At 41.5% G+C, this 22166-nt stretch overlaps 2 protein-coding genes across 4 annotated transcripts in view; one reads left to right on the top strand and one right to left on the bottom strand.

Moving 5' to 3' along the window:
- The window catches only part of gng12b (guanine nucleotide binding protein (G protein), gamma 12b), a 53590-nt gene extending 39382 nt beyond the window's left edge, over positions 1-14208 (top strand). For all 3 annotated transcript variants that reach the window (XM_058404156.1, XM_058404155.1, XM_058404154.1), the window contains 2 exons: positions 9468-9586; positions 9840-14208. In XM_058404156.1, the coding sequence (XP_058260139.1) occupies positions 9494-9586; positions 9840-9965 (219 nt within the window). In that variant the 5' untranslated portion in view covers positions 9468-9493 and the 3' untranslated portion in view covers positions 9966-14208. The remainder of the gene's footprint in view (positions 1-9467; positions 9587-9839) is intronic.
- A 3696-nt stretch (positions 14209-17904) lies between these two features.
- gadd45ab (growth arrest and DNA-damage-inducible, alpha, b) lies at positions 17905-20619 on the bottom strand. The gene is made up of 4 exons (XM_058404216.1): positions 20454-20619; positions 19756-19857; positions 19407-19623; positions 17905-18658 (listed from the first exon to the last, which is right to left on the bottom strand). The coding sequence occupies exons 1-4, from the start codon at positions 20501-20503 to the stop codon at positions 18545-18547; spliced, it is 483 nt and encodes a 160-aa protein (XP_058260199.1). The 5' UTR covers positions 20504-20619; the 3' UTR covers positions 17905-18544.
- Positions 20620-22166: the final 1547 nt, after the last annotated feature.

Genomic DNA, 22166 nt, shown 5'->3' with positions numbered 1-22166 from the left:
GCCTGATTTGACTATAGCATGATTATATCAGCTAACAAACTCACCTTGAATTAATCACCTAGTGGCATTTTGCTATATCGAACATGGTTATGCAGATGTGGGCTAGATTAGAATAACTTCCAAGATGTGCAGAAATAGTTGCCTTGCAGAAAAGCTTATTGATATGGAACTTGAAAGACACTAGGTGTGACTAAATGTCGGCCTGTATGCTGTGAAACACTGAGATCTTGTTCTCCACCTGGGGAAATATGCGTCTCAGCATGCAGCTTCATCAACCCCTCGGCACCCACAGATCCCCTATCTGCATTCGTGTTCTGATAAAGCACCTCGACAACAGCTGAACAAAGACTACCTTTGTGCATGCTTTGTCCCATACCTGCTCGGCACAAAGGGTTCGAGCAGCGCGTTCACAATGAAGACACACGGTTCTTAACTGCCGCCGTGTGACTCAGTGCTTTCATCTTTTTCATCTTTACAAAGACGCAGCTATAACTAACAAGGCAGGAAAGTGAACAAAGACTTGGCGGCTCTCAGGAAGAGGGTTGATTTAAGAACGGCTCTCTTTGGTGTGTCAGCAGAGGGGATGTCAGTCTGGATTAAAGAGGAGAGCAGAGAGGGGTGTTTTTTTTTTTTTTTTTTTCAGACTGCCTTTAGAGATGATCACGTGTGGAGTAAATGCTGTGTGCCCTTCAGAGAAAGCTGAGTGACTGATGAAAATCATTGCAAAGTTATCATTTTCCTGATTTTTCCTGTAAATTTTCCTATATGCAATATAGTGATGCTTGGAGATATTTTAAGCTTATGCGTTCTGCAGCGTAGGTCAAAAATAAAAAAAAGTATATTGTGCCACCTTCTTTGTCATATTGACAAGCCCTACCTGTTATACTTGCAGGTAAGTATCTGGATGTATGTTGTATCTGTGGAACAAGTAGTGCAAGTGAAACTGAAAATTCTGAACCTGGAACTGTTGTTTTAAGCAATACTTAACCCCAGCTTGTTACAGCAGTACATAATGGCCATCTGCAGCTTTGCATGCAAGATATTTTTTATCACCCACCAGCTTCAAAGCAGTTCAAAGACTTTGTGCAACAGGTTTGCATGCCTGCCTCTGCCCCCCCCCCTTTCTCTCTCTCTTTCTCTCTCTCTCTCTCTCCTTCTCCTTCTCTTTTTGTACGTGCCAGACAGAAGGTATTAATAGAAACAGATGGCGTGTTGTCTCATTGATGTCTCATCTGGCCGTTCCGTCCCCGGGCCACAGACAGACGGGCCCTTCTGGCTCTCATGTTGCTTGGCTTCCTGTCCTGCCATGTTTTTTCCTGAGAGCAACCCCCCCCCCAATCCCCCCAAAAAATTGCCCTCCAATCATTTGCTACCATTTCACTGCCCTCTCTATTTTTGGTCTCTTCTGCTGCTGTGCAGATGTGCTGTGGCAGCAGGAAAAGCAAGTGCACTTCAAACGTAGACTTAATCTCTCTGATCTCAATCACCTGGCTAAGAGGGGTGTGTGTGTGTTTTGTGTTGTGTTTTTTTTTGGGGGGCAGATTATGTACGGGCCACATGGAGGTAAGTGCAGATAGAGAAAGTGTCTTGCTTTTTCAGATTTCGGTTTCAGATCAGCGGTTATTGCTGTTGTCCACACAAAACCACTCACTACAAAATGACCTGCACAACTAAAGACCTTCATAGACATGTCTGGCTTATTTGTCGACCCTGAGGAGATCAAACAGACTCAGCCGACACTACTTACTCATGCTAATCAGTAATAAAGGGGGCAGCGAGGACATAGGTTTGGGGGTGGCAGGGATGTTTAATGGTTGGGGCAGTGGGGTGTCTCTGCATACAGGCAGAGTCACAAGACCCAGTGCAGGTGGAAAGAAGGGATCATAACCCTGTGTGTGACCTTCTCCTTCTCTCCTCCCTGACTGTAACACATGAAGCCATGCGTTTATGACTGCTTTGTCTCCCATGCTGTGTCAGCCTCCCACTACCCAGGTGGCATGAGGGAGAGAGAGAGAGAGAGAGAGAGAGAGGGAGAGAGAGACTATAAGGCTGTGACTCAGTAAATAAATAAATAAATAAATAAATAAAGCAGCCAGATGCACCTGATCTGCTGCTTTATTTCATTATTATCTCAATGATTATCTAACCAGCCTATGATGTGTTCACATCTTATGAATTACTAATGATGTTAGCATTTGGCAGTTTTAGATTTGTATGAGATATTGACGAGTGCCTTTTGTCTGTCCTTGTTGCTTTTTCCCTATCTTTGTCAATCAGTTCAATTAAGGGTGAGTTTAGAGGCACAACTATGTTAAATGGATTGACTGTACACGCATATGAAAAATAAGAGCACTCAGATTATTATACTGCGTCCTGCAATGGGAATGTAACTTTATTACAGGAGCACAGTCTCTGCCCAAAAAAATGCGATCTAAATAGCAGCCTCCTTCTGAATGAGATGCATGGGGAGTGACAGTACTTTAAAGTTTTCACAAAAGCAATATTGTGCGTTTGAATATATTGTATCAGCAAGGCTTTTATAGTGCAGGACATTAACTAGGGCAGGAGTTGCTCTCTATGCCAGGTCTGGGAACCCATTGACTATTGAGTTTGAAGTTTTCCAGGCTTCCATACAACTACTTCAACTCATTATGGCCTTGATAATCAGTCAGTTGGTTCAGGTTTCCCAGTAGTAGTCTACACAATAGATAAAGAGTACATTTAGTAAAATAATCATCTGCAGCTCTGTGCATGTTACATTTTGAAGGGACAAAGAGGTGGAATTTTACAGAGCTGAAGATTGTAGAGACTTGGAATTGTAGAAACTACCAGCCAATATCAATTTTTTATTGTCACAGTAAACTAAACTTTAGTTTAGATACTTATCTTATTGACAGTTCTGTCATTATTTGCTATAGATGTCTGTAAAAGAAATCAAGCAAATAAATTGACTGTCATATTAACAGCAATATAACAATCACAATAATACTGTTTTCCCTTTTTTTTTCCCCTCCTCTTGTCTCCACCGTCTCCCTTCCCCCCTTTTTCTCTTGTTACTGGGTGATAGAAGCCATCTTGTCTCCTCCCTCTCGCCTCCTTGGCCTCAACTCTGTACACTCTGTCTGTCTGATAACATCAGGCTGTGTGTGATTAACACTCATAGGGGTGCACTTAGCTCACTCCGTTCTTGTTCGTCACTGGTTCTACTGTCTCATGCCGCTCTATCTCTTGCCTAACATGCTGGAGTGTGTCACTGTGCTGATAGCACAGTTCCCATTGTCCTCCCTGTGCACCGTGCATGCTGAACAGTGCCATTGTGTATTGATAGCGCAACATGCGGTTCTAGTACCCAGCCTCAAGCTCTTGTCAGACTCCTGCTGAGCAATTTTACAGTGCGAATTAGAGGTAATAAATCGCTTCTGAGAACGCAAAAGACTAGGGCATATTGGCAAGTATACCATAAAAAAAACAAAAACAAATAAAGGTGCAACCAGTTCCTGAATGTCAGGTTCCCATCCTACTATTCAGTTTTATTTTCTGTTCAGGTCAAGATGACCCCTTTTTCACACTGGACGCAGAGCAGGAGGATTCACTGGGATGCCAATTTGTCAGGGCACCCTGCACACACACTTTCACTCACACATTCACACCTAGAAACCATTTAGAGTAGCAAGTCTACCTACCTGCAGGTTTTTTGGACAGAGCACAAGTGCGATCACAAGAAGAGTATGTGAACCACCCTACAGAACCCGAACTTGGGATCGAACCAGAGACCCTGGAGCTGTGAACACTACTGCATCGATCATAATTGAATTGAAAAGGTGCAACATATATTGGAGAGGTTAGAGTACATGTTTTAGTAGTAAAGTAGAGTAAAATTTGTATTGCTGTGAAATGGTAAGAATGCTAAGAACGCAGCAGAACAGTTAAATGATTTCAAGCTGCAGTTCGCACTTTTGACCTACGAATGGAGTATCTATGCTTGCATATGTGCATTTTTTTGGTTCGCAGATTTGTTTACTGAGTTGACTGATCAGCTGTGCGATCTTCAGGTGAGAGACAACACACTGATCTCTGTATGCTCAACCCTTACACAACCAAACTGTGGAAAGCCAGCTGTATAGATAGCACTCTGTGTCTTATTAAACCCGTTGCTTCCTGGCACTGCTTATGAATGCACACAGTGTCATCATGAATGGCGTAGTGTGGTTTTCAGTCTTCCTGTATGTCTGTGCAAACAAGGTTGCACAATAGTGTTGAATTATGAACAGACGGAGCTGCCGTGCTTACTATCTACTACAGTGCAGAGTGTCTTTCAAGGGTTTGCAGCTGAAGGTCTTCTCCAGGTGCATCTACATGCATGGTGGTCCCAGTGTGGCTTTTCCTGCATACAGATGTTATTCCTGGAATGGAACTTCAGGGCCACTCATGCAGAGTCAGAGAAAGGGGCAGATGTAGGGCACTGAAGCCTCTTAGGGTGGCCTAATGATATTGGTTTGCCTTTACATGTGGATTGCTGCTCAGCCCAGCCCTGCTGTCTGCCCTTAGGTGGTCCTGTGTGTCTCTCTTTTTCTCTGGCTTGTTTATATGCTACAGAGAATTCTTTAGCCTGACTCATTCCCTAGAAATCTGTGCCTGTCTTGTTGCGTTTTCTTTTCTTGCAATATGAACACCTTCAAAGAACTACCTGCATGACGAGTTGAAAGATTGCTTCTTCTTTTTTTATCAGAGCTCTTTGGCATCCCAGTTCACAACTAACTCTGTGTCAGATGCGATCATGAAACAGAAGCATGCAGTGTAGTTCATTCGATCCTGAGGAGTATGTTGTCTAAAGCGCTTAATCAGGGGTGTGATAGTATATTTTGGTGTACCATGAGTAGGACATTTTAATTAAGCTTATTTATTTCATTATTCGATTATTTTCATGAGCACTTTTGTCACTTATGTAAGTGGCTCTGGATAAAGCCATTAGAAAAATGCTGTGAATGCAAATGAAAATATAGATGCTGTCCAGCTATAGATGGCACAAGGAACACAGGTTTTGAACAACATCCAAGCCGTTTCTGTTAGCAGTGTTGTATAGCATTTTCTGTAATCCTCGTTGAAAATGAGAGGCTGTAATAAGTGGCACTAAAATCCACAATATCGAATAGTACAGTTGTCAGAAAACAGTACATTTTCTAGGACAATTTTGTGGAACCTTCGATAAAGTCCACATACGAACGTCAAACGAAGCAGGGTGTCTCTCCCACTAAAGCAGCTTAAGTGACTTCACTAGACCATGCACTCGCTGCCAGACAGGCTGTCCAAAGTGCTAGGATACACATGAGTGCAAAGAGCTCAGGGTGTGGCTGTGCATGGGGACTACAAAGTCTACTGTCTTTTGCTTGATCCTAATCCAAAACTGCTTCTTCTTTTTTTATTTATTTCATCGTATTTTGATTATATATGGTGCATATAAATGTACATATGCACATAGACAAGTAGGAAAGTAGCACAAAGTCTTTTCGAGGAACGGGAAATGTATTAGCTGTACATAAATTTCTTTACTTTCATATATGTAAATGTTGATGCTGATTCTGTTTCCTTCTCAATTATAAAATTAATTGCATTTGCTAAAGGAAATATGCAGATATGATATATTTAATTTCATTTCATTGTCTGTACCGCTTATCCGATCTATCCTCGGGTCACGGGGAGATTCTCAGGCATCATCGGGCATCAAGGCAGGATACACCCTGGACGGAGTGCCAACCCATCGCAGGGCACACACACACACTCATTCACTCGCGCAATCACACACTACAGGCAATTTAGAGACTCCAATCAACCTAGAAGCGTGTCTTTGGACTGTGGGAGGAAACCGGATCACCCGGAAGAAACCCACCAAGCACGGGGAGAACATGCAAACTTCACACACAGTGAGCGGGAGTGAGACTCGACCCCAGGATGCTGGAGGTGTGAGGCAAACATGCTAGATATGATATATATGATAGCATAATTCATAATTCTGCAATTGACTCACACTAGGGCATGCTTGGAAGTGGTTGGATACCTTCTCGCATGTAGTGTCTCAGAACATTTGCACTCTCGCTCATGTGTGTTTTTACATGCCTAAACGAACAGCAGCAGTGGGGAGAACACACCAGGCTTTAATTCAAATGGATGCATCACTTCATATATGAAAGAATGAAATCCCTTGAGTGCTGTATTTGATCAGCTAACTGGTTGTGCTTACCTCAAATCTTGGCTCTCATGTGTGGTAAGCTTCCTGCTCTTACTAACTCCCCCTTTATCCTGTTTCCCCTCTGTGTTTTTTTTTTACACAACTTTTAATCATTTAATACTGTCCAGGCTGGGAGAAGAAAGGAAAGGAGCTTCCTGTTGGGAGGGAGAGGGGGGAGTAAGTGAGAGGGGCGAGTGAGTGGGTTAATGAAACGGATGTGGCTATCTGAGCTTTGCTAGTTACTCATGTTGTCACATGTGAGCATCCAATTGGCCACAGAGAGAGGAAGTGGAGAAGGATTGATCTCATGGAGCGGTCTGTAGGGGTGAGTGAGTGTGTGAGCTGGTTTCCTTTCTGTCTGCCAGCTCTGTGTTAAGATGTGAGGCTGTCATTCTCTGTTAGTGTGAACATGAGTGAATGTTGTTCTCACACCAGCATTTGCAAACATGACGATGGCTTAATGCAGTCAAAATGACCACAAAACTGAACGTCGGCTCTCGCAAGTTCCTGAATGCATATAGTTGCAATCTGTTGCATTTTCAATCTCTTGTGTGTTTTATTGGCTAAATGTGTGTAGGTGTTTGGTGTAATGATTTTACTCAACTTCATGATTGTGAGTTCACATCCTTGGACTACCAACAGATCTTTTGCTATGTTCATGAGCAAGACCCTTGAAGTGCAACTATATCCACCGCTTATATTAGCTCCTACCTCAATGTAACTTCCTTTATATTAGGTACGAACATGCGGGCGATTTTGGCAGCCTGAGAACCCAATAATGAGTGATTAGTGCTGAATTTCTCAGGAAAGGGGTTGATCTTGTAAAAACTCAGTTTGTGCAGCTGTCTCAGTGTTGGCAAAGGTGATGTTGCATAGGTTTGCAAAGGGACACCGGTGCTTCAGTTTCCCCGATATGAATTGATAAAATTCTCCTCCCAATGCCCTTGCAACCAACTCTTACCCAGTGTGCCAGTGCTGTTAATTTATGAAATTATAAAGAAACCCTGTGGTTATTTGTTTTACTGGTGTTTTTCACTAACAGCATGAGCTCGATGTGGTTGCAGGAAATAAAAAAAAAACTCTCTGCCAACTAAGTAAATGCATTGTAATGAATTGACAAATTTGCCCATTTCCTTCTTCTCATAGTTCACAGTATATGGCAAATAAACAGTCACACTGACTGTTGCACCATCACTGGCTTTGTCTCTTCAGCCCAGCCAGGTGACAATGAAACAACGCTCAATGTTCTCTCAGCCAGTTATGCCGTGCACTAAACGTGATATTTGGCAGGATAATATAAACCCTTATTTTTCACAAGAACTTTTATATCATCCCTCAGGGATGCTGTGCACTGCTGGCATTGCCCTCACTCCAGTTAATCAGAGTTAATGGCTGTCATAATCTTTCATTGCATGTCATTTTCCACCTCCGGAGTAAATGCTGAAGGAGAACGGTTGCAGGAAATGAAGCCCTCTGTGCTGAGGTCTTCTGTTTAAAGTCTTGCTGTGTGCTTCCAGTGTAACTGTCATTCTGTTTAACCTTCGCAGGAAGCTTAGTTTGTCCCACTCGTATTTGTTTTTCGCATTTTCATCACATTAGGACACATTCTGCAGAGTTGGGTTATTTATGCATATACTCACAGCACACTCAGGACATGTCATATTGTGAGGTTTTGCATGTAGATTGCTTTGGGGTTTCTTAACCCATCATGATGGTTGGTACCGAGCCAGGTCAATCAGACAGGACGATTTATAAGCCCCTTCATTCAGGTTTATCTCTACCCTCCTGCACTCTGTGCATTCTGTTCGTTTCAGGGCGTTCCACTTTGCAGAGATACAAGCCTAGAGACAGACAGAGCAGAGGGCTTTGTGTGCTCTTCCTCTAAATGTCTGATAAGAGCGCCTGGTTTTCTCAGGAAGTGGGATAAACAGTGTGTTGTGCACTCGGTGGCTCGTCTGAACATCTGGTGCTAGCGCAGCACTGGGTATAATACTGAGGGCAGTATTGGTTTCTGTTCATCAGATAAGTATTGTATGGTCCTTCACACTCTCTGGCTCTCAATCTCCATATCTACATTTAACTTTCATAGCTGCATTGTTTGCTAAAGTCTACATCAAGTGTACACCAGGTTCTGTGGTTTTTGATTTTTTTGATAAACACTTTTTGCTGGTTCTTGCTGAGGGTTGTAAATTTCCTCCCAGGTCTTGCAGGTACTCAGCTTTTATTAGAAAAAAGATCAAATTATTCTGCCAGTATTGCTCCACCTCCTTGAATGTTTTTGGACCGTAAAATACCAGCACCCATCATTTAGGATCACTCACAATTTCTGTCCATGTCCATTTCTGTGGTTCATTGCGATGCTATCATAGCCCATAATGCATGGACTATTAATGCGTTTATGTGATTTAAAGGGAAAAATGCATGTGCATTGATCTACGTGTGCTCTAGAAATAAATTTATCCGTGTAAATTTTGAACACTTGTGTAGGCATGTGCATAATTTCTGTGCTTGTGCTGTTGCAAATAGAGCAGCTGGTGCAGATCCAGTAGTAACAGCTTCTGTAATACTCTCAAAACATAAAAGTTTGAATATATAGTGAACCAGAGTTTACTTGAACAAACCCCCACGGTTCATTTGTCTGACGCAGTACAGGTGGAGTGTCCACATTTGGCAATATGTACTGAATTAACACAAGTTGGCCATCAAATTTGCTTGTGCAAGTTGGTAGCACCTGACATTTCAGGAAGCTGTGTGTTTACTAGTTTTTGTGGTACAGCTGCAGCACTGTTGTATCAGCTTCAGTGCACGTGTGTGAATCCTGTGTTTAGGGTGAGTTAGCAGGTTTGCATGTGACGGTAGTTTAGAAGAAAGACTCACCCAGCTTGCTCCAGATGTTTCTTTATATCTCTCTCGCTCACTCACTCACTCTCACTCTCTGTCTCTTGCTTTCTCTTTCTCTCTCACAAGCACACACAGTGCAGAGACTCTTGTTGGGCCAATGCAATGACATACCCTGTCACAGCATTGCACACACACACACCCCCCGACTGCTGCGGAAACAGGGGGCCCCAGCCTCTGTTAAGAGCATGCTACCGTTTGTTTATCGGGAATTCAAATGAATAATATATTTTCTTGTGTTATGCACCGAATCAGTCAGCTTGATTTTAACTGTGTTTCACAGACCTCTCAGTTTTGAAATACATGCATCAGATTTGAGCTGTGAATTTATTTATATCTGCAGGTCTGTGAAGATCACCATCAAGAAGAATGTCATCAAAGATGCAGAGCTCGAATAACATAGCGCAGGCGAGAAGAATTGTACAGCAGCTACGGATAGAGGCAAACATCGAGAGAATAAAGGTAAAAGGTCTACAGATCCTAATCTGTTGTATATTTTATAGATACTGCATAGTAAAAAAAAAAATGAAGGAAATGAATGTAGGTCATACTGACAGTAAGAGACGCAAATCTCAGTTTTTGAATTTTAACATTATTGAGAAAGTGTTTAAAAAACCACAGCAATCTAATTTCTGCTCAATAAGTTGTTCTGTTTTTTCATTTTGTTGTTATTATGTTTATTCCACTTGTCATTCCTGCATTTTCTCTCTCGTAGGTTTCTAAAGCCTCTGCAGACCTTATGCATTACTGCAGCGAGCACGCCAAGTACGACCCTCTACTCATGGGCATCCCAGCCTCAGAAAACCCTTTTAAGGATAAGAAACCTTGCACTATATTGTAGTGGATAGCACTAATCATGTGCTCTTTGATGCCTCCTTTTTTTTATAGAGAAGAATATTTTACCTTAAAGCATTCATACACTAGTCGCCTTAAAGTCAGCTAACCTCCTCATTCTCACTCTTCTTTTATTCTCCTGCCCTCCAGGCTTGAACAGGAGTCTACACTTGAAACATATCCCCTTCTTTTACTTCTGTTCTATTCAAGGAAACCAGACCAAAAACCTCTAAGTAAACATGTTTTATGGTGCATTGACAAAGCTTGTGATAGGATTTTTTTTCTTTTTAAACCCTTCTATTGATTGCCAGAACTGAGAAGCTGTTTGCTGTGATCGTGCTATCTGATGTGGTCTAGACCAGACCATTTTGCAAATAAAGAAACAGAAAAAAAATCTCAGTTGGGAAGTACCCAAACAAAGAGCTCTACTCATCAAGGCCAATTCCGTTTTCTTTGATCATCACGCCCACTTAATGTCTCTGTTCCTGATAAGCTCAGACGTAGCACTCTGTGACTTTGTGTTATAGCAGTGAGCTAAAGATTCAACCTTTTACCTTTCAAAGAAAGTGAGAGAAGTCTCGACACCTGAAACAGTGCTCTAAATGTCTAATACTACTTTTTTTCGAATTATTTGCTTTATTACGAATTACTTTATTTGCGAAGTGCATTTTTACATTTGCAGATAAGATAAAATGTATTTCTAGCATAAAAATGATAGAGTCACTGGTGCAAAACTAACACCGCTCCACATAGTAATTAATCAAGGCAACTGGACTTATCATTATCAAGTGATAGTTGATGAAAAAAAAGTCGTTCTTTAGCATAATGCAGTCTGCATGCCTGAATTATCTTAAATCCCACCACGGAAAACTAATGATTATTTTATAAAATGTCTGAATTAGTGCCTTCAGTTGGCTTAGTATGGGTTAGCACTGTTGCCTCTCAGCAAGAAGGTCTTGGGTTCGAATCCCGGGTTCGAACAGGCAGGGGCCTTTCTGTGTGGAGTTTGCATGTTCTCCCCGTGCCTGCGTGGGTTTACTCCGGGTGCTCCGGTTTCCTCCCACAGTCCAAAAAAATGTTGATTGGTAATTCTAAATTGCCCATAGGAGTAAGTGTGTGTGGTTGTCTGTCTATATGTGGCCCTGTGATGGACTGGCGACCTGTCCAGGGTGTACCCCTGCCTTTCGCCCAATGTGTGCTGGGATAGGCTCCAGCAGACCCCCATGACCCTAATTAGGAATAAAGCGGGTATAGAAGATGGATGGATGGATGGATGGATAGTGCCTTCAGATGCTGGGCCAAACCTCTGTGTGTCAGGTGTAAATTGACAGCAGACCACATGCATAGGAAAAAAAAAAAGGGATAATAGCTATTTGACATTTTTTTGCTCAGCCCATATTTACCTCTTTAATACAGGATCAGAAAACACATAAACAAGTGCATTTGAGGTTGGTAACTTATACTGTATGGTGTTGAGTATGTGATATTGGACTTCATTTAGCATGAAGGAGACAAACAAATAAACTCACAAGTTACTCATATGAGCATGGCAAGAAATGTGGTATTCGTGAAACTCCAGTAAGTCCAGAGAAATGTTTATATCGATGAATGTGTCTAGGTTTCTTGCATTAAATATTAAATAGAATCTCAGCTGACAGAATTCTGATCATATCTTTGGTTGCTGAGTTGCTGAAATTTTATATACTGTATGCTAATCTAATTATGTTGTCAAACTTAAATAGTTTATTTATTTATGACTACACTCACAAATCTAAGTGAAATGTGGATTTTTTCATATTAATTTCTTAAAAAAAGCAAAGTTTAAACAAATACCTAAATTAAGAAAAAAAAAGGCTAGATATTCACTTAAGACAAAAAATAAATGGCAGGAGGAAGGTCTGTTAGACAATTTAGATCATCCCATTTAACAATGTGCTTTTCCACTATTTAGTCTCCATTTTGTTGTTCCCAGCTCTCTGTTTGCCTTGCCGTTGCCTTTTATGGAGTTTTGTGACAACTCTAAATGTAAGTCAGCTGTGCTGTGAACACCCCTGGTACTTTACTGGTAATCGCCATTCATGAACATGTGAATGTCTTACCGATATGTTTCCGACTATTGTGGGTTTTTTTTTTTTTTTTTTTGCTTCGAACCCTTTGAAATGATTCATGAATGAGGCTCGTCCCAGCTGATTTGGGGTTAGGGGAAATTGTTTAAATTGTGTTTTTGCTCAAACAAATGATTGAAATGTTTTGTCCACTAGTCTATTTCACTACCATTCCAAATGATGGATATGTAAAGCTGTTCCCACACAGACTAGCCTGCACCGTCTAACCAAGTGACTAATCTCTCTTTATATTCTGCCATTCTGGACTGGTTTTAATAATAAGCAAGCTTAAACAAAACAGCTTTGGGAATTAAACACCAAATACACAGCTCTACACACTCTCAAAGATTTAACACAAGTCCAGTTGCTTTGTCTTAATACTACTAGACAATGAAAATGACCCAGATGACCAATAGCCTTTAGAGCCCTGTTGCTCATTGTGGAGAAACCTGTGGCGTCACTCTGACGTAATTCGTCCTCAGCAGTACCAGCACTCCCTCTTTAACACGGCACATGTGAACAATGGAGAGTTTCATACAGGTCAGTGAAAGTTCGCCTCCTCTGTCAGAGCACTAAACCAACCATGCTTTCTTTTCACTCTTCCCTTTACAAAGATGCCAAAACACCACACATCAGCTTTTCCACAGTGCGATAGAAAGCTCTCTTGTCTTTTGCGTGCAGAAAACGTGAGCGCAGTGCTGCAAGAATGAGAAAAACCATCATTACTGTATGGCCTACATAGGTTATGTTGCACAGCCCCTGCCAAAAGCATGTTTGAGAAGTGAGAAGCATGACCCGAATTCCCCTGCCTACACCGTTCTTGCATATGCCTTAGAAAACTTTAGACCTTTGTTGTTGTCCTGTTTATGGTAGATATAGTAGCAATATATATGATTGCAGATAATGGTACAGTAATATATTGTAACCCTTTAATGATTATATGCCTTATTTCCATGTAAAAAATGCTTTTGATTGTTTTGATTTCTAATGATAATATCTTCTTCTGAATGATGATCTCTGTAACTTGTTTGTGCCATCCTGTCACATTCAGTCTAGCCAGCCACAGTAATGTGTCTAGAGTCACTGCCAGTGCTTCTCTATTTATCTATGCTGAGCAAACCTTAGACTAGGAATTACTCCAGTGACTGTTATTGTGAATCTGAACATTCCATGTTTACAACTGCAGGTTCGGGTGAAAACGCTTCATAATACCATGCACTTTTTAATGTGTGTGTGAGTGCATTTTTTAATATATATATATATATATATATATATATATATATATATATATATATATATATATAAGAACGCTTAATGTGTATGCTTATCATATGGCTGGCTGAAAACAAGTGAAGGCCTTAATAAAGTTTTCTTGCTTTCACTCTAGCTATTCTCTTACACACTCAAGGGTTCCTCTACTGTGAACTAGCAGCCTGCAGTCCTACACACTGTGTATCACCAATCCTCAGGACAAACGGAGTAAAGCCTTTGGCACATGCCAATTGGAAAAAAAAAAGAAAAAGTTGTTTAGCACAAATGCTGACATGGCCAACAATAAATGGAACAGCAGCTGTCAACAATTAGACATGCTTAAATCTGGGGTTTAATAGCCGACTAGCAGTGCTAGCACAGTTAACCAAACCTTACTGATAGGGTTGCCAAATACAATCACTCGTCATTTATTTAAAAACTTGAGAAATGAATTCTAAAATGAAACGTGTTGGATCTGGAATGCACATAGAAACTAAATTAAATTCCAATGACAGCACTCCAAGTATATATATAACTGAATTCTTTAATCACTAAACAGCCTTGTACTGCCTATTAAGTGATGTTTTATCGTATTTTCCCCCTAAAGAGTATTGAATTCTTTTTGTTAGGGTACTCTGTAATTCACGCAGGATAATAATGTGTAGTGTCCCTGAAGGTGATTTTGTATGCACCCTTGTGATAACTCGCTCAAGCTTTTTGCCTTTCAAAGCAAATGATTGTTTGAATAAGAAGTGCACTCATCCTCACCATTTTGTGTGGATCTTTCTTCTCAAACGAACCTTTGACCTGTGAAAAACACCAGAGCTTGATGGCAAATTCTGATGTTACAAATGTCCTTTTTCCAGTTAAAATTAAATATAATTTTATTCACAACACTTCTGTCCTGTTTTATTGACCGTGTTTTATTGTTTGAGATTTGCACTCATATGGAATCTACAGTGTTCTCCAAAATTGTCGGCACCCTTTATACAACTGAGCCATAATAATTCTAAAATAAACCTTGCACACAATAATGCACATTTTCCACTCAAGCTATGATTCTCAAATATTTTCTTTTGCTGTAAGATCATTTTCGTAAATTAATAGTGCATTATCTCAAAGTACACAATTATTTTATAGATTATTGACATCATAAATTGGATTACTGATACCCATAAGGATTCGCTTCAATAGATCGAAACAGTTCATTATAAGAAATATTGTTTTTCATTTGCTTTCAGTCTACAGGAACACTGTTGTTGACTTGAAGCATGTCCTTTTCCCTTTTAGGTTGTAAATACGAGTTGAACAAATATAATAAATCCCTTTGGGGGAAAAACCCAGAGGCGTTTCAATACAAAGGAGACAGAAAGTTGTTGACCTGCACGAATCAGGTAAAGGATATACAAAATCATAGGGAGCACTTAAGCTATTAAAAGAAGTTTCAATGAATGTAAAGTCACAGGGTCTGAAATAAGTTATCTGTTATCAGTGTGTGGTTCTGAATTTAGATTCAGTGAGCGCTCGGTTAGGTCCTAACTCTTTACACCGGTGTTATATAAAGTGGGTGGAAACAACGGTATGGGAATGTTTTCCACAATAGGTCAGAATAAAAACAAATCCAAAATAAAATGAAGACTCAGCATGCTGTCACTGCTGGCCATTGAGGTAGAGCTTGTTAAATTGCTGGAGGATTTGGCGGATGAGTTTGTTAGAAGAAAAGCAGTAATGAAGTCTGTCACCTAAGACTACAGCTATACAAATTCTCACACTGTATTTGTAATATAGATGCATTTTGATGTTTGTTTGTACGATTTTGGGTTGCAGGTAATGTCAAGGCTTGCTGCATTGGTTGTGTAACAGAATGGAGAGCGAGTGTTTGAGTAGGATCCTGTCCAAGATTTAATAATCCTGCCCTTTCTGAAATATATGCCATATATTACTGTTTTGTTTTTTTGTAATGCTGGGTATCCTCCTACAGCAAAAAGACAGTTTGCCACTGCACTGCACCCAACATAACATAAAAAAAAACATAGAAATGATCTTCATTATCTTTCTTTCTACAAGGAGAATTGTTAATAGTACTGTAGGTGTTACAATGTCAAGCATGAAATATGTCAGGGTTATATAATGCTGTTGTGTATTGTTCTTTCTTCATTGGTGGTACAAATGGTGGTACAGACCGAGTTTCAGGAAAACATTTGCACTAACATACTTGCTGAAATGTTTAGGTCAGATCAGTGTTCTGTAATGATCCACCCTTTCGTCACTCCCAGAACTGGGTCAGTCTCTATTTGTTTATCCACACGGAGTGATGAACATAGATTTGTGGTCTGGTTGCCTTTCCTGATTGAATTGCATTTTTTGCTTGGAGTACAAGCTCAGTGATAAATCCAGCATGTGGAATACATTCAATATCTGACCTATTTTTCTGTGTGGGTCCAGACAGTGTCAGAGGAAGGTCCTTAAAGATGTGCTGGTTGGTAGTACTGCATTTTAGCCTTTTGTCTGTTGTTACTGACCTGAGACCAATAAAACCATACTCAACAGTATTGAGCTAGGAGTTACATTCCAATGTTTTATGAACCGGATAAACAAGTCATTGGATTTACAACTATATAACTGCCTTTGGACATTTCTGACCCTCATGCTGGCTGAGTCTGACCTGCATCAATGCCGTTAGACCCCCTTAATAAGTTTGCATTCCTTGAGTCATGGGAAAGGCTGATGTGGCGCTTCTAACGAACTTCGCGGCCCACAAAGCGGCCGCTCTCTGTCTCTCTCCCCCTCTCTTTGCTTGCGGCTGCATTCCTTCCTTCTGCAAAGCGAGAATAACTGAACATCAGCTCTGGAATCTACCAGTGCAGAGATAATGTGAGATGTTTTCTGTTCCCATGTCTTCAGACACCTCCAGGAGGTCTCTCTCTCTCTCTCTCTGTCATCACTTAAATCTGGGGTTTCAATTTTTTTTGTACATGATTTACATAAGTATTAGTGGGGAAATGTGCTGTAACTAGAAGTTGGAAATGTTTAGAAATAACTCGGAGGTCTATAACCCTCTCTCATGCTCTGAATGCATCTTCCTGTCACATTAGTGAATTTATTCATCAGTGAAGAGATTCGTCAGAACTCCAGTTAAAAGAACTATTTCTCCATTTCTTGTTCACCAGTTCAGTTGAATTGACCATTGGACTTCTTACCGGGCTCCTCTCACTGATTTACAGGTGGCCTTCATGCTCCAAAAGCTAATGGCATTTATCCATGCCAACCACTTCTCTGTCCGCTCCAGCAGAAAATGCTCGGCCTGCCTTCAGGACTATTTTTAGCCACATCCCGTCTCGATTGGCTTTGACTCATGCCATTGGCATTTCTTTCAGATCTCCTTTGTCCCTAAAACACAGCTCCCTATTAGCAATGCCCTGCTGCTAGGTATGCTTGACAAAGTGTCTCTCTCTCTCTGTGCTGCTGCTATTTTGGGATCTGTGTGGACCCTTGTTATCTTGTGTATTGTGTAATGGCTGCAGACCCCAGAGGCCCAGTATTCAGCCACAGCGCAGCTGCTGTACACACCGGAACAGAGTTCTCCTGCTGTCAGAGTGCATTAGTACGTCTATTTTTGGTTTAGTTGGAAAGCAAGGGTGTGGGCCGTTTTCTCTGGGCTCAGTGTCCTTGTTTTACTGTTGCCAAAACAAAGGAGGGTGAATGATGCACTGCGAGATTACCACCCATACCATTATGTGCTTAGAGTGCAAAACATTTTGCTGGTGGTGCATTTTTCAATGAGATGCTGGCAACATGGCAAAACCTGTTGGTGTACACAAAGGAATTGGGAACATTTTGTTTATTATCTTCATGTTAACTGCTTCTAGCAAGAATAGTACATTCAAATTGAGAAAGTTTTGCTGTAGTTGGAATATTAAAAGGCAAGCAATGCACATTCCAGTCAGAGATCCAGCAAACTGGAATTATACTTAGTAGTGAGCCTGGTGAATCCTTTTTATAACACTCAGTGACTTGTTTGCTTGAAAGCTTCTATAAGTGGCTGTTGTCCTTTTTTTTTTAAGTATAAAGTTGATACTGGGTGTAACAAATTAGCTTTAAACAGTAATACTTTTACTTACTATGTGTAAACAAAGCCCTCAGTCTAGTGCGACAGTCCAGCTCTCTGTGGCTTCTCAAAAAGTCTTATTTAGTTCTCACATGGAAAAGTGGAAAAATGCCTTCTCCAGAAAAACAAACAAAAAAATTTCACATAAAGGTCAAAATAAAGAACAGTCCCCTCTCTAATTGACGTGTCTATACTGCTCATTAGCTTGTTTCAATATTGCATTCGAGCATATAACCAGTTATCAACACGTACCTACTATTATCACTGCAGACATGTTGTAAAGCTTGGTATATGTTTGTTGTATGTGCAGCGTCATCATTACTTCAAAACGGCTAGCTAATGTCAGCTTATGCGCAGGGTGACCGAGGTCACTTCAACATGAGTGTTACCCTGACCTTTGACATCATGAGGTAATGGCAAAAAGCGTGCGCTTTTTTTAGATCTACCCAAAAAGCTGTCCAAAATATGAGGCAGAAGCCATAAGTCATGTTGCCCTTTCATTTTATTTTATTTTTAACAGTTATACAAAACTGTACATTGCAACATAAATACAAATCTTTAAATTAACACATTAAAATAGACAGACGAAGAGAACGTTCACAATAAAGATAAAGCTTTACAAAACCCATCTGCTTTGCAAAACCAAGAACACTATTTCCCCCTGTTTAAATAGTTAGAATAATTAAATGTAATAATTAATCATAAGTTAAAAGTCCTCTCCGGGTTTCCAGAACATTCTGTTTCGGAACTGTGTTTAGTAATCCGTCAATCTGAGTCGTGCTCGGTGCAGACACTGATTTATTCTGGTCCTTTGATTTCCGGTACAGTCTTATTATTCCAGAAAAGCAGGCGCTGTTCATTCCGTGTCAACATTGCTAACACCCTGCCGAGTCATGCTTCCTGTTCATGCCTTGCTCTCTGGCCTGAAAGAAAATCCCCATGCTCCTGATCAGCATTGCTGGTGGATAAGATTTCCTTGTTCCTTGCATTTTGTCGATTTTCCCCCTCCTGTCATCTTCCTTGTGGCAATGTAAAGACAGTCCAGGGATTCAGCTGAGGCAGGTATACGCAAATACGGTGCAGTAGCTTGTGTGATTGGTGGTGTGATCTCTCTGTTCGGTCTCATCGCTCAGGCAGGTTGATGACAGGCACCCACTGATCCAAACAGCGACTGTCTCTGCAGAAACGATTCAGTTTGCTCAAGGCTGGGTCTTTGCATGCAGACGACTGTGGTTTCTGCAAAGAATACAAATGCAAATTAATCACTAGGTTCTGATAGAGGACATTGAAGACACGTTCATAAGAAAAAATTAAATACATTTTTTTTTTTGCATGCATGCATGCATGCATGCATGCCTGCTCAACAGTAAAGACAGGAGAGACGAAAGGACTCTTGGACCACACAGCAAGTCTGGCAGCAAGTGATTTAAGTGCTGCCTGCTAACATAAAAAGAAGCTGTTTTCTCAGAATCCTTTCTAATTTGCAAATCGGTGGTCACTTTACAGAACATTTCTTTCCAGGAAACGCTGTTTGCGCAAACAGCCTTGCAGGAAGTGCTGTGAAGTCAGCCCAAAACAGCTGCAAAACGCTCAGTAACCGGAGTCAGATGGCTCTGTAGGGCTGCCAATTTGCTGCAGCCTCAGACTGACTGGAATGCCACATCACACACACTCAAAAGAATCAGGCAGCTTTTAACAAGCCGCCTTCAAAGGCAGTGGCTAAAACCTACAACTCTCAGCTCAGTCAGTATTTGGCGCAAAAGATTCACAGTGCCACGGATTTGCAAAGAAGGCAGCCAAGGTCAATCCTGAGAAACCGACATGACATGCATGCTAATCCGCACCCGGTGTTGGAGGAAGAAGTGTGAGCAAGCCCAAAAAACCAAGCATGTAGGAGAGAATTGGCTCGGGGGTTGCTCTTTGCATTTAAATAGCTGACATGTTTAACCTCCCTTCAATCACTGAGAAAGCAAATGGCACGTACGGTGACTAAGACGCAGTGCAGGTCCACTGGCTCTCCTCCCACCGGCTTGACACCGTCCAGGATCTCCGCCAGCCATCTCATGTTGTTCACCCGCAAAATGTTAATGTCATTTTCGCAGCAGAAGGCCTGGATCAGCGTGAAGTGGATCTGAAGGGCAACGTCCTGGACATCTTCCTCATCTGTAGCCAGAAGACACAAGACCACGTTGTCTGGATCTCTGGGGGAGGGAAACAGCATAAACATGAGAGGCACAGATAAATCACGTGCAGATGCATTCAGATAGGCCTTATGAGGGACTGGGGTGGGGGGTGGGGGGGTTTGGGGTGAGCGTTATGGACTCTTCACTTACATGTTGAGTGACTTTGCAGCCTCGTAAACTCCGACCGTGATGCAGCCCTGAGGTAAAGCAGCAGTCAGCACCTCCTCCAGTGCCTTCACCACAGACTCCATTCTGTGCAAAGGTGCAACAAGACACCTGTTAGCTCAATTGCTCTCTCTGGAACTTGTAGCTAAAACGTGCAGTCTCGTGCCTTCATTAAATTAATTAATTAATTAATTAATGTGCAGTGTCGTGCATGCGTTTCTCAGCTTACGAAAAGGTTCAGTATTGATGTTTATTAACAACAATGTACATGCACATGTAAAGTTTCAGTGTTAAGTATAAACACAAACACACTGGGAATAAAACAAAAAAAAAATCTGCTGTGAGGCGAATGTCTGGTCGCGTGCACTACTAGGTGCGCGCGCGCAGTAGAAAGTGTCGAAAAATGAACTGCAATATCGAGGCTTTATCTGAGAATAATCACAAAGAACACCAAAAAAATGCTTTTACGTGTCGTTCCTGCAAGCCAGTGCAAGATGACAGATCTTTTTTTCCAGGAAACACCCGAAGCGTTATGCTGTGGTTAGCTAATCAAATCTAGAGTGTTCCCTAACCTAGAACGCGATAAGTATTGCACGTACAGTAAGAATCGCTACAGCATATAACACACACACATTATATATATATATATATGTATATATATATTTCATAGGATACAAACGTACCTTTCCGTGGCGTTATCTCCACAAAATTCCTCGTAGGTCATATTGCACATCAGGTAAATATTCCGTGAGACAAACTCTGAAGACCTCGCTGACAGTAAAATCCTAAGGCGCTCAGCAAAGCACGCACGAGCGCTTGAACGGAATACGCCGGCTATGACACGGCACGAGCGTTGGCAGTCTCTCATATCCCTGTTTATTTGCATACGGACTCCTATTGGCCCGAAGCGGCGTGGGAGCATGAGAGACCGTGCCTCTTCCAGCTTCGAATTTGCATACAGATTCCTATTGGCCCAGCTACTTGTGATCCAGCGCTAGCCTGGGCGTGTCTAATAGCACGTAATTTGCACACACGTCCCTTATCGGCAAACTACGGTAGGCAGCGCGTGAACTAGGGATAGCCTGGGCGTCTGTTATAGCACCTAATTTGCATACGCTGTCCTGATTGGCCTACTGCAGCAGTAATACAAGACAAAACACTCGCCGTATCCGGCACACTGCGCCTAAATAACTATAACCAATTGTAATTAGACTTTTAACGCAATGTATTTTATAATGTTAGAATATATGATGTCTCAAAATATATCAAATGTATCCGAAGCCATATGTAATGCGGTCAAAGTGCATCTGAACAGCGCGCCACTCTCCCCGGAAAGACTTCTAAGTCTGCAGCGACACCTTGTGGCTGCTTAGAGAACTCACATGAACCAGACTCGAAGGAAACTGTAAAGAGTGTAAAAAGTGGAATTTTGAGCAACTTATTAGTATGAGCATTAGCGTGATTACTGATTACATTTTAGATTTAACATAAATTCCGTCTTGTCGAAGCCATCGAATGTTCAGTGATTGTGATACTATCCACAGCAGTCCCTTATCTACATGTAGTCCACGTAGGCCATCCTCAGCAGCAGGGAGCACTTCCAAGTGATGAGACTCCAACCAGATGTAGGGCATCAAGCTGGATCGGGCAGGTCTGAAGAGCAGAGAACACAGTTATTCACATACTCCGATGAGATGCCACTGGAGTACTGGAGGAACTCCCAGAGCATGGGGAGAACAGGGTGGAGGAGGTCATCACACTCAACACTCAACCACAAAGGAAACAAAGCAGATTAATTCATATTTAATTAATTAATTTATTCATTCACTGTCTGTACCCACTTATTCAATTCAGGAAGCTTTTTGACCAAGGAATGTATATGCCTGTGTAATTGTTGATGTTGTTGTTGTCAGGTCATATGTACATTGAAATGCTTATGGTGAGGCTCTGGTGACCTGGATTATCAGATACCTCACAGGTCGACCACAGTATGTGAGGATGTTGAACACCGTCTCAGACATCATAGTGAGCAGCACAGGGGCCCCTCAGGGGACTGTCCTTTCTTCACACACGACACATCAGACATCAGACACTGCTCACAGTCTTGCCATCTGCAAAAGTCCTCTGATCATTCTGCCATTGTAGGCTGTATTAGGAGAGGTCAGGAGGCTAAGTACAGGAGTGTAAAAAAACACTGATGCACTGTACTTACTGAGGAGGTCCTTTAATGTCTGCAGAACCATGCTGCAGATGTTCTACCACTCTGTTGCAGCATCATCTATGCTGTAGTGTGCTGGGGTAGCGAGGTGAAGACAGGCGATGCCAACAGACTCAACAAGCTTATTAGGAAAGCAGGCTCTGTCATGGGAGTGGAGCTGGAGTCTCTGGTTGAGATG

The sequence above is a fragment of the Hemibagrus wyckioides genome, linkage group LG11 (assembly GCF_019097595.1).
Source record: "Hemibagrus wyckioides isolate EC202008001 linkage group LG11, SWU_Hwy_1.0, whole genome shotgun sequence".
In the NCBI taxonomy this organism is placed as follows: Eukaryota; Metazoa; Chordata; class Actinopteri; order Siluriformes; family Bagridae; genus Hemibagrus; species Hemibagrus wyckioides.
Note: the sequence above shows the minus strand (reverse complement) of the source record. Positions and strands in the feature narration are given on the sequence as shown.

Coding starts and splice junctions, on each gene's coding strand:
- gadd45ab (XM_058404216.1), bottom strand. CDS start 20,503: ATGTGCAATATGACCTACGAGGAATTTTGTGGAGATAACGCCACGGAA. Junction 19,858..20,453: donor GGAGATAACGCCACGGAAAG/GTACGTTTGTAT, acceptor ACCTTTGCACAG/AATGGAGTCTGTGGTGAAGG. Junction 19,624..19,755: donor GCTGCAAAGTCACTCAACAT/GTAAGTGAAGAG, acceptor TCCCTCCCCCAG/AGATCCAGACAACGTGGTCT.